Source organism: Aotus nancymaae, unplaced genomic scaffold (assembly GCF_030222135.1).
Source record: "Aotus nancymaae isolate 86718 unplaced genomic scaffold, 86718_ANA_hifiasm-v0.15.2.pri h1tg000057l, whole genome shotgun sequence".
In the NCBI taxonomy this organism is placed as follows: Eukaryota; Metazoa; Chordata; class Mammalia; order Primates; family Aotidae; genus Aotus; species Aotus nancymaae.
This window is the reverse complement of record NW_026988471.1, coordinates 44,206,463-44,218,915: the sequence shown is the minus strand read 5'-3', so window position 1 is coordinate 44,218,915 and position 12,453 is coordinate 44,206,463. Positions and strand designations below refer to the sequence as shown.

The 12,453-nt window shown below is 37.4% G+C and overlaps 1 protein-coding gene across 4 annotated transcripts in view; it reads left to right on the top strand.

Moving 5' to 3' along the window:
* Window positions 1–6,699, top strand: part of SRBD1 (S1 RNA binding domain 1) — a 218,101-nt gene extending 211,402 nt beyond the window's left edge. For all 4 annotated transcript variants that reach the window (XM_012450585.2, XM_012450583.2, XM_012450584.3 and 1 more), the window contains 2 exons: window positions 2,440–2,624; window positions 5,792–6,699. In XM_012450585.2, coding sequence (XP_012306008.2) covers window positions 2,440–2,624; window positions 5,792–6,081 — 475 coding nt within the window. In that variant the 3' untranslated portion in view covers window positions 6,082–6,699. The remainder of the gene's footprint in view (window positions 1–2,439; window positions 2,625–5,791) is intronic.
* Window positions 6,700–12,453: the final 5,754 nt, after the last annotated feature.

The following is a 12,453-nucleotide window of genomic DNA, read 5'->3' as shown; positions in this document are numbered from 1 at the left end:
ACAGCTGACTATATTTAAAATTCAGTAAGGTAGAGGTCAGTTCAAATGCTATTCCCAGTTCATATTATAGTTCCGCTCCCTTTTGTTGGTTTTGTGTGTGTGTGTGTGTGTGTGTGTGTGTGTGTGTGTGTGTGTGTCCTTGTTGACTTTAAGAAAGTTTTCAAAATAAAAAGCACTTGACTTTGTAGTCATTTAAAAATAGGGTTGATCGATATGAAGCATTAGCTAGGAGCATAAGTTGGTGCTTTTTTATTGATTTCAGCTACCAATGCCCTCAGGCTTATGTGTGTGAGAATGAAAATGATATATGAAATATGCACCCAGGTTAAACAGACCAATGTTCTTGTTAGTCTGCAACCACGATAGGCAGAATTCTTTATTTGGAAGTGACTTTGGTAGCAATTAGCTCCACCCCTCCCCACCCACCGTCTCTCACACACACATGGTACACACATGAAAGCAACCTTAAGATTCCAAGTGGCCTGCTGAGCTAGTGTTTTTGTTATTGCATCCAAGACTTATACAGTGCTTTGGGAAGTTTCTGCCATTTAGTTACTTTTAATAATTATAAAATGCTATTCAAGGTTCTAGACTTACAGCTCATGAGTATACTTTTTGGCATTTTAACAGATGGTTATAAGCCAGAATCTTGAGGATTTTGAAAGATACTCTGCGAAGTAGCTAGCTGCAGACCAATAAAGCCAAGAAGGTGAATACCAGGGAAGCCTGCTCAGTAGGGCATGCGTTATTTAGAAAGTTGTCTAAGGAAGCTGGCTTTGGGAATAGGTTGTCATGTGTCATCTGCCCCATCAGTCAGAGCTCCAGCAGCTGTTCCCTTTCACCAGGACCCTTGTGTGCTGCTGTCTATCCATCACCACTAAGAGATACTGGCTGACTGCCTTCCACCGTGCTGGAGAAGCCATAGGCACACAGACTTAATAGTGTTATCTCACTGACCACCAGTTTGGGATGAAAGCTCATTTTCAAAGAGGGAGACCAAACACCAACTTTTTGGTCTTTTATTAGAACATTAACCAAAATATATTCTCAAGAGAATTAGTTGGATGCCATGCAGCGTGTCCATTTTTGGCCATATATATGACTGTAATAATGTAGGAGGTTTGCACATTTGAATCCAAAGAGTTGCCCTACTTAAATGAGAGATGAGAGAACTTTATCCACCAGATGCTGGATTATTATTATCAGAGTATCACTGGAGAGACCTTTCCGGTTCAACACAACAATGCAAAAAAAGACTTAAAATCACAAGCATTCTTTTTTTGATAGTGCAGCAACTTGCCAAATGGGATATATCCCAATTCTGATTATAGGCAAACCTCTGACAATTCCCTGTTTCTCTTTCTGTATTCCAGAGGTATCTTTAGAGGAAAGGATTTGAGAGCATTAGTATCACTATCTGCCTGATTACTGTGTTGACATTTTTAAAGTGCCATTAATCATAGGAAATGGAACTTAATGGTGTAGAAAAATACTCGGTCAAGTAATGTCAAGAAAGTAAACTACAGCCCAATATTCACATGAAATGAAGGGGAAATGCATCTTAACACTTTAATTATTTTATTCTTCTTACTGAATTAAAAAGGTAACTGAGAGGTAACTGTGCAATCAAAGATAATGGTAAACATAGCAAAATAAAATTATAAAAGGCAGATTTTTTTTTTGCAGCTATTACAGCTACATATTGTATAAAGAATATAAAGATAATATTCATCTTTAGATAGTATAATGGAAGTTTTACCTGCTTCTGTTTTGGAAGAGAGTTAATTTTTTTCTATATCCCCTCCCATATTTTTTCTGTTGACTCTGAATACTGAATATACTTGATATAATTTAGTTCATATGAGGCTCAACTGTTGATGGAATTTGAGAGTTATTAAGCTGATGATATGCTGCACAGGTAATACTGCCATCAAGGGTATACAGAAGTAAAAAGCAATGATATGACACATGAATAGAGTCATTCATTTTTCAAAAACTGGCAATATTTAATGCATATTTTCTTATAGTTTGGTATCATAAATTGTTTGTCTATTAGCTAATTTAAATTAAAATGTTTTCCTAACTGAAATTGTAGGAAACAGATAAATATAGATAGCCTTATTTTTAAAATATATGTGACACTAAACTGTAATGAATATTATACTGTAAAATGTTTTTGGTGCTGACTCTGAGCAGGTGCTTTAGTTGATAAGTAGCACTTTTAATCCACTTTAATAAAAACCTTTAATCCACTTTCTCCCTCTCCCTCAGCCTTTTGTTTTTCAAGACAGTTTACAGCACAGGACACATAATTCTCAATAAAGACTGATTGATTGACGTATGGGTCTAAGATGAATGAATTTTAGGGTGATCTGTATAGGGAGATTACAAAAGAAGTAATATTATTAAGTGTTGGGCTTTTTATTTTTTCCACTGCAGGTTTTTATCATCCATTGGAGGGACACTCTGTGAGATTGGAAAGCCTGAAATGCAACAAAAAATAAATTCATTTCTTGAGAAGGAAGGAATAGAGAAAACTGCAGAAAGATTGCAAACAACAGTACACACTTTACAGGTCATCATAGATGGTCTCAGTCAGCCTGAAAGCTTTGACTTTCGAACAGGTAAACAATTGAACTTGAATTATAGCACCTTGCATTTGTATAGCTCCCATTTTCTCTTTCGATCCTCATAGCAATCCTGTGCCATAAGCAAAATAGGTATTATTGCCCCATTTTATACATGAAAAAATTAAAGCATAGTGATCTTCCTTCAAAGTCATTATAGTTAATATCCAGAGCCAAAGCTAGAAGCCAGGTGGTCTCCCTGGACCCCTTGTCCACTGTGGATTTCCCATTTGCTAAACTAAATGCATCATGTGTGTACTGTTGTATGCATGGAAGCACACATTTTTTATGGTCCTTTTGTAAGTTGTTTTTATCTCCTGGAAGCCAGAAGTGCAAGGTAAAGTGGTCCCTTCACAAGCTAAAAAGTGAATCTTATTCCTAAATTATAGCCTTCCAAGTTCTTAGATTCTGTGTCAATGAATACATTGAACAAATAAGATAATATCTCTCTGTTGATTTTCCTTCTAATTAAAAGTGCTCTCAGCTTTCAGCACAGGTATATGGTGAGGGAAGTATAACAACCATAGTTGTTGAGAGCAATGACCCAGTGAAAAAGGATTACAGTATCAAATGACCTACTTCCTAAGGAAGTTTGAATAGGATCCCCTGAGATTTAAATGAATCTGCTCGGTAGTCTCATAACCAGTTTTGATGGTATCATGTGTAGAGCTTGGCTTTTTATTCTGGTTTAGTCTGTGTTGAGATGGTTAGACATACTTCTTTGAAAAGGCTTAAAGGAATTTTAAAGTACATCCAGCAAGTTCATTGTACTATTCCTTCTTCTGTAGGGTTTTTTTTTTTAAGTTAAAGAAAAATAAAATAACACCCAGTAAGAACTATGCCAAAAATGTGGGAGTAGAAGCCTCCTAGAGGTCCTCCACACAATGTGTATGTTTCAGCAGACAAATTCATCTCCATTTGGAGGCCTGGTATCCTTTTATGGGAATTTCTTGGGTGGTTTTTAGCAGGAGTACTAAGTAGAGCAGTGGTTCTCAAAAATATTGGATTTGGAGGTGGTATGCCTACATCCTTTGCATTAGAGGGCTGGCAGAAAATGCTCTAACTGCAGGTATCCTATACTGGACTTTTGCATCCTTTCATAGTGTCGATCGTTCCAATATCCCAGTTGCATTGCAGACTCAGAGCAAAAATCAACACTCAAATTACATGGTCCAATTAAACTACCAACCAAGTTGAGCAGAAAGACTGATGCATCTGGGCTCTGGACTGAGCTTTCCAGTTATTGCGGTGTTTATCAGTGTAAAAGCAAAGTTTTAAATAGGTCTCTTTAGGCAAACTTTGGAACTGACCTTTGCCTTAATGTAAGTCACAATTTTCAAAATGTCTGAGAACTTTCATCTTACCACTAAACACATCTTCAAGGTGGGGAAGGCATAAAACACCATACTTTTGAGGGGGCAGATAGTATTTTGGGCATTTCCACATGATGATACTTATGTTACATGTCTTTTCTCCATTTTCTCAAAAATATTTCCTTTCTTACTGCCTCACTCTTTCCTCATACTAATTCTGTCTTTTGTTTTTACCAATGGCGTAATTAATTTCATGTATATTAACACTATGGCGACTAGTTAATTTCCCTAATTGGGTTCATCAGAAGCAGTCCAGACACAGGGTCTGAAAATGCTTGGCTATGAAACTGTTAAAGTTTGCATGGTACACGGAGGATTTTCTGATTTCTCAGTGTCCCAGACTGTCTTCAAGAATATGTTAAGTAGTTCCTGACTCTGATTTTCCATGCAAGATTAAACTAAGCAGCTGATCAGGAACCCTTAGGGAATCTGCAGCAGCTGGCATAAAAACAATGCCTATGGGGTCTCAGAGACCATCCTACCTCTGCCCCTGATCAGTGACTTAGTTCTACTTTGCTTTGACACAGCCCTAGCCTAGTGTAATATTATATTACTACTGTAGATTTCTTGCTTTTGGAATTCACTGCTTTAGCATCAGGTAAAATTCCACAGAATCAATTCCAATTTTAGCATACTTTTTTTATGGGAACAGCGAGATTTGGAGTTTGAAGAAGGTTTTTATTTTGTTTTATAGGAAAAAGCTTAATTTTTAAAACGTCTTGGTATCAGTATGGTTAGACTGGGGGAAGGGAAGAAAGGGGTGACCAGTTGTTAATACAAATGTAAAGGATAGCTTTAACAAGTCATCAGGATAAAGCCAACAGCTGTGGAGGAAAAGGAAATGGAATGGGTGGAGGGGAAAATGAGGCCTTAGTAAAAGGAGATCCAAGCATAGAATGTGTTCTTTGTTATTAGAGTCAACACTCAGTAATCCTAGGAAAGGGGGCCTTCAAGAGAAGCATGGATAAATGGAGTCCACAGATAATCCACAAGCTCCATTTAAAGTGTTAGTTCTAACTGTCTCCCTCATAAAAACCTTTGTTTTTAACTAGAACCATAATGATTCCTTGGCATGCTTTATGCCCACCTTTTGGACAATAATGAACAAAGAAATATATACTGGGGTGAGCAAGAAAAGAGGGCTATAAAGAACTTGGAAACAGAAATCTGTATCTTCATCGTTGTTTCTAGAGCACCCAGCAGAATGTCTGGCTAGGAAATAATAGAGTTAATAAATGTTTGATGAATTTAATTGAAAAAAGAGAAAGAATTTTAGGTACTACCTCGTCTGGGATTCTGAACCATAGATAATCAAGAATCCATAAATTTTGATTGAATAAATATATTTGAAATGGATGGCAATTGATTTTCTGAGTTCCAAATTTGTGGGAAGAAGTGTGGAAGAAAGAACATTTAAATTTCATCCACATTTGACCAAAAGTTGATGTACTTTCTACCATCTTTAAACAATTTAATAATCCACGCACTGGGGGGGAAACAAACAAAAACTTCCAGTCTCTTGTTTCCAAAGGTCTTACTTTCTCAGTGTTTGTAGTTTAGCTTTGTATATTTATTAAGCAAATATGTATTCTCATCACCTCTTCAGAGAGAGGAAAATAAGACTGTCTTCTCAATCCTCATGTATAATGCTAATAATGTGTACATGTTAGAAGTCGGAGAGAAGAAAGTAAATTTTCTTGAATTGTGTAATAAGTGCTTATTCACAAAGTTATGTTGTATATAGGAAGTACAATACCTTATCTACACTTACTTTTTTCTCTTTCCTTACAGATTTTGATAAACCTGATTTCAAGAGAAGCATAGTATGCCTGGAAGATCTGCAGGTTGGGACAGTTCTTACAGGCAGAGTTGAGAATGCCACTCTCTTTGGAATTTTTGTGGATATAGGAGTGGGGAAAGCTGGTCTAATTCCCATACGAAATGTAACAGAAGCAAAACTTTCGAAAACAAAGAAGAGAAGGAGCCTTGGACTAGGCCCCGGAGAAAAAGTGGAAGTCCAAGTACTCAACATTGACATCTCCCGATCTAGGATTACTCTGGACCTCATTCGGGTGTTATGAGTGTCCCACTGAAGGCCAAACACTGGTTTAATTTTCTCATTTTTACAGATTGACAAGGATAAGTCAGTTGTTTGTAAATTCTAGTTAGCAGATGAGAAAGAATTCACTTAATATTAGAGATATTTTCCAAACGCTTTTTGTTTTTTCTTCTGAATAGAAAACCAACAGTTTGATTTCCTTTCCCCTTAAAGAAAACAACTAATGCACATTCTTACATGGCTTTATGTAGTAAGTTTTCTGACTAAAATTTTGTTTTTTATTTTTTGTAATTTAACTCCTTTTGCATTTTGTATAACAGCTTGTTTAACTTCTACTTGCCAACATCTGCCTTGCTGGACTTGTATGGGATTGTCTTCTTGATTTGAATTGTGTAGCTTTTGTTGACACAGTAGGGCTGGGTAGTGTTTAATCATTCCATTTTATAGATTTTTTTTTTTAATCGGGCCTTTTGGACTTGATTCATAATTTTGCAATAATCTCTTTTCCCTTGTCATGCAAACCAAAAATATACCAGTAAAACAGATTCTGATGTGTTCATAGCCATCAAATGAATGGCTCAAAACATTTCTCAAAAGGATATATGTATTGACCCCAACAATAAAGGTTTGTGGCTAGTGACTTGTTTTTGCTATGTTGATTCAGTGAATGACCTAGAAGTCAGTCTTGATGAAAGAAGATACGGTTTATGTAACCTTTGGAGAAGAGGGAAGCCTTTGGAAATTTGAAGAATAGTTTTGTTTGACTTAGTACAGAACAGTATGTCCTTTCTTAAATCAGAATTTAAACTTCAAATAGGGATAGAAATGGCCTTTTTAAAGATTGAATATAGATCAGGTGTGTGAGGGGACAAGAAAAACAAGTATATAAAGGAAGTGACTCTTACTCTTTTTATATTCAGCGGAGATGGTAAGGATTAGCATGACTATTCAGGGTTAAAATAAAGCCCACAGTGGACTGGTATCCTGTTCATTCTGACTACTGCTGCTGCTGTTGATTTGCCTGATGAAGATATTTTGTGACTGAATCAGTATCTGCTTTTCTTCATGCATGGTAAGTAGGGGATGGTTACTAAAGACGACCAGTCTTGTTCGTTTGCCTAGGAAACACCCGTTGTCCTGGCATAATTTTCAATATTGCCTCTCTTTATTCTCAGAGTGCCCCATTTTTTATGATAAATTATATGATCAACTAGTAGTAGTTCTACCTGGTAATTTGCTCTTCTCAAAATATATATCCAACTGGTGAACACAAATTTTTTTTTTTTAATTTGAGACGGGAGTTTTGCTCGTTACCCAGGCTGGAGTGCAATGACGCGATCTCGGCTCACTGCAACCTCCGCCTCCTGGGTTCAAGCAATTCTCCTGCCTCAGCCTCCCGAGTAGCTATGGGACTACAGGTCTGCACCACCATGCCCAGCTAATTTTTGTATTTTTAGTAGAGACAGGGTTTCACCATGTTGACCAGGATGGTCTTGATCTCTTGACCTCGTGATCCACCCGCTTCGGCCTCCCAAAGTGCTGGGATTATAGGCGCGAGCCACCGTGCCTGGCCACAAATCTTTTTAATGCAGTATGTTCCTTAAAAGTTGCATATATCAACTTTTTTGATATATACAACTATTTGTCTAGCAATTTCATTTCTAAAATGCTTTTCCTCTGTTTCTTACTGGTCTTCAACTGACAGTGGGTCTATCTTAATGTTATACTTTAAGTTGATCTTCCTACTCACTCCTCCCAGTATTCTTCCAGGTTCATAATCTGTCGATCAATGATGAGTGATGTGTATCTGAAGAATTTTACTCTGAAGCATAATTTCACATGAATGCTTTGGGGAAAGAGACCTTCTCCCTGGGCACTTCGGTTATAGGAACAAGAGCAGTTGAAAGTGTGAAGCTGCTCTGTTGACCTGGCAAATAAGCCTTCATGGACATAACAAGGACTTGACATTGCACTAGATTGCATAGTTTGTCCCATCCAGCCCAAACATGGTAGAGGCTGGTATAACGCCTAAGCTATAAAACAAGGAACCACATCTCATAACTCCAGAGTGTAGCATCATGATCCATTATATTCTATTCATTGTTCCTGTTCTACTAGTAATACACAGTGTACCTTTGAGGTGGTATCTCTACTTCTACAGACCTCCTTTTTCCAAACTTTAAATGGGAATATGATAAAGCATTTATTCCCATGTACATTTACTGTTGGCCTCCTGGTGTGCCAGGCATTGTGCTAGTCACTGACCAAAAATTGTGATAGACAAATAGGTAGGGGTAAAGAGCACAAAAAGAAAAAAAAAGTAGACATTATCCCTGTCCTTATGGAGCTTAGAGTCTATTGAGAAAGCATAATTAAAGAATAAAAATATAAAATTACAATCATAAGTGATATAATGGTGACAGCATGTAATAAATGGATTGACTTAGAACTAAGTCAAAGTAGTTCAGTGGGGTTTGAGATGTGAAAGATGACCAAAACTAGGACAAATGTTATATTGACCTTTAGTAAGCACTCTTCCCAATAAATGGTGTGGATGAGCTGTATTGGAATGGGCTTAAGAGAGTAGGAGGAGTTAGATTGCAGACAGTGAATACAGACAGTTATTTCAGGGAGTTTAGCTGTAAAGGAAGAAGAGAAATAGCATAGTGGTTGGAAGGGGGAAATGGAGTCAAAGGTTTTTCTATTTTTTTAAGAGAAAAGAAATGTATACAAATGGAAATAATCCAGTAAAACAGGAAAATATGATACAGGAGATAGAGGGGAGAATTACTGGAAAGATATCCTTGACTAAATGAGATCAGATGGAATCTAGTGCACACTGGGTTGGTCTAAGATAGGAATACAAAGAGTTTATTCATATCAGCGGGAGAAAGGAGTAAGTATATGAGCACAGATGTAGGTAGGTAAATGTAGGAGCTCGTGGAAAGTCTCTGAATTTCTTCTAGTTTTCTTGTTGAATTATGAAGGAATACCATCATATGAGACTGAATATTGAAGAGAAAGGGAATTGGAGGTTTGAAAGGAAAGGATGAGAAATGGATGAGATTGACAGTGAAAAGCCCAGGGAAACAGTGTGATTTCTAGGCAGTGTTAAATGTTTCACTTGAGATTATTGATCATTATTTGAATGTGGGATCAGTCAGCTTATTTTTTTCTCCAGTCCAGCAACTCTGTGGGTCTGGGCCCAGATTAGGTGGAGAGGTGATTTAATCAGGGTTGGGAGTTTGCCAAACAAGTATGATGAAGAGGACAAAGAAGTTGAGGGCATGTGCACAAAGAAACTATTGACCACGGAATTTAAGCTTAAGAAGAAAAATGAGAGTATAAGGGGAAGTGAGGAGCAGTGGAAAAGTATGGGATTAAAGGATTGTAGGCCCTGATGGAGTTAGAGGGATGTTGGAGTGGGAATAATAGAGGAAATAATGGGTTTAGATAAGAATGCTTGTGAAAAGTGGAGTGCATAACCTTGAGATTATAGAGGAGTTGCAGTTTTTGGTACTGACAGCATAGGGAATGATAGTGGGATAAGTAGCAGAGGTAAATGATAAGGTAAGATCAATTAAAACAAATTCTGGTCTGTCAAGAACAGAGTTTGAGCAGGTGTGCTGGCTCATGCTTATAATCCAAGGACTTTGGGAGGCCAAGGTAGGAGGCTCTCTTGAGCCCAGGGCAATATAGGGAGACCCCAATATAGGAAGACCCCCTTTCTATAAAAATTAGATTGCCCAGGAATGGTGCTACACACCTGTGGTCCCAGCTGTGCAGGAGGTTGAGGCTGCAGTGAGCTGTGATTGTGCCACTGCACTCCAGATTGGGTGACAGAGCGAGACCCTGTCAAAAAAAAGAACTGAGAATTCAAAGGATTATCTATGTGAATAATATGTTAAGAGGCTGTCTCAGTAATGCAGGCTAAAATAGTGGTGGCTTGGATCAGAATGTTAGTGGTAGAAATGGTGAGAAGCAGTGGGATTCTGGATGTAGTTAGAAGGTGGAGGTAGAGCCAAACAGGATTTCCTGGCATAAGATATGAGACAGTCTAGGATGGCTCCAAGGTTTTTGGCCTGAGTAATCAGGAGTATAGAATTATCTACTGAAATGAGAAGACTGGCAGGAGGAATAGTTTTGGTAAAGGTATTCATTTTGGACAGGTTAAATTTGAGATACTCCATAGATATCCAAGTGCAGATGTCAAGTTGGTTATGTGATTCTGAAGTTCATAGGAGTGAACTGAACTGGAAATGTGAATTTGATAGTTACTAGCATAACTACTTAGAGCCGTGAGACCGAATGAGACCACCAATGGGGTGATTAGAGATAGAGAAAGGGTCCAAGGGCTGACGTGTTGAAATCCAAGACTCTCAGATATGAAATTTTTGAACTTCATAAGGGCAAGAATTTTGTCTCATGGCAGGCCTGCTAGATGCTTATTCAGATTTCTCGCCTTCTTTCTAAGAAGATCGTACTTTGAGAGGAGCAATGACGTGGCTAATGGACATGAACATGACCAATTGAGTGTAGGCAAAAGTCATAGGATTGAATTCTAGGAAAGTTAGAAAGGGTAAGGAGCACAGGCAGCTCAGCTATCGTGCTTTTTTTAACCCATGTGTGCCCTTGCCCACCTTCCTTCTTGGAATGCAGATAGGATGCAGAAGGTGCTGCAGATAAATCAGAAAGACTGAAAATTTCCAAATTTATCTTGGCATTATGGAGTAACCAAAATAGCCCCAAACTGCCTGCACCAGACTTCACATTATGTGAGAAAAAAACAAAACTCCTCATTCATTTAAGCTGAGGGAAGTGAGGTGGGGGCTTACAGCAAAGTGTATTCCTTAATAGACATTTATGTTGTTCTCCACTGTATCCCCTATATCTAGAAATATGCCCAGCATGTGACAGTTGCTCAATAAATATTGATTGGGTGAATAAATGAACAGCTAAGAATTCCATAAAATGGTTTGATGTAAAATGAACATCAAAAAAATCATGTTAAAACAATATGACGGAATAGAGTCCTATTCATTACAACACACTATAAAATATTTAGACTCTAACAAGCAATATAAAAGATAATTATGAGGAAAAATTATAAAGCATTACTAACGACATTTAAAAAGCAGAATATATTAAGATATACCATTTTCCTAAATTGTAAGACTATAATTGATATTATAGAAAACCAGTCCTCCAAAAATGATATATACATCTACTTTTGCCACAATTTTAATCATCATTCCAATTGGCTTTGCTTTTGTCTTATATTTAAACCTAAAAAATAAAACTTATTTGAAAAAGTGTGTGAGAAAAGTCAAATCAGTACTTCAAAAGAATAATTGAGGCCAGATGTGGTGGCTCACACCTGTAATTCCAGCACTTTGGGAGCCCGAGGCAGGCAGATTGCTTGAGCTCAGGAGTTCAGGACCAGCCTGGGCAATAGCAAGACCCTGTCTCAATGAAAAAAAAAAAAGAAGAAGAATAGAATTGTATGATTTGGGAGATTTTGCCCTACTACTATTAAAGTATACTCTAAAGCTGCCATCATTTAAATAGTATGTTACTGACACAGGAAAAGAAGAGTGAAATAAAACAATTCATAGAGCAGCTTATTGAAGTTAGGGAAAAACAAAAACAATGTAAAGTCAATGAGAATTTAATATATGTTATGAAATGGCACTTCAGATTGGGGCAAAATTATATTGCCATGCTACGAACAAAAGTACATTCCAGATGGATTATATATAAATTTTTTTTTTTTAATTATAAGCAAGCTAGAAGGGCTTTGAGAAGCAATTGAATAGCCACTGTTGTGGAATGTGAGGAAAAATGGGGGAAACACAGACCTATAGACCTAAGAGTTTCATTCAGAAGACATTTCCTGAACACCCATGAGACCCTGTGCCAGGTGCTAGGGATAAAAAAGATAATACATCTTTTGAGGACGTCTTCAGCCTGAGGACTTGGAATTTAAGCTACAGTAAGGGGTGTTTTAAGTTCAGTATCATGAGAAATTTTGGAATTCAGCTGGCTGCTGTCTACTTGGGAATATGGTGGCATCCCATCTCATCCGAAACCACAGGACCTTTAGAAAGCTTAGCTTTGGATTAATGGAGTGCTTATGTTGAGGTGTCTATATATCTAACCCTGACCTCAGAGTTAACACTTGTGTCAAAATTGGAGATGGCGAGAAGGGACAGGATGGAAAAACCAAAAATATATTTAGTCCATCTTTTCATTTTGGCTTCTTGCCTAAAATCAGTCATAATGAGTTGGATTTAAATAACAGATCATGGAGAACTCCTAAATGACTGGGCTCATTGCCAAAGCAGTCTGTTCCACAGGAAGAAAGATTAGGTTTCTTCTCACTCACTCACTTTAT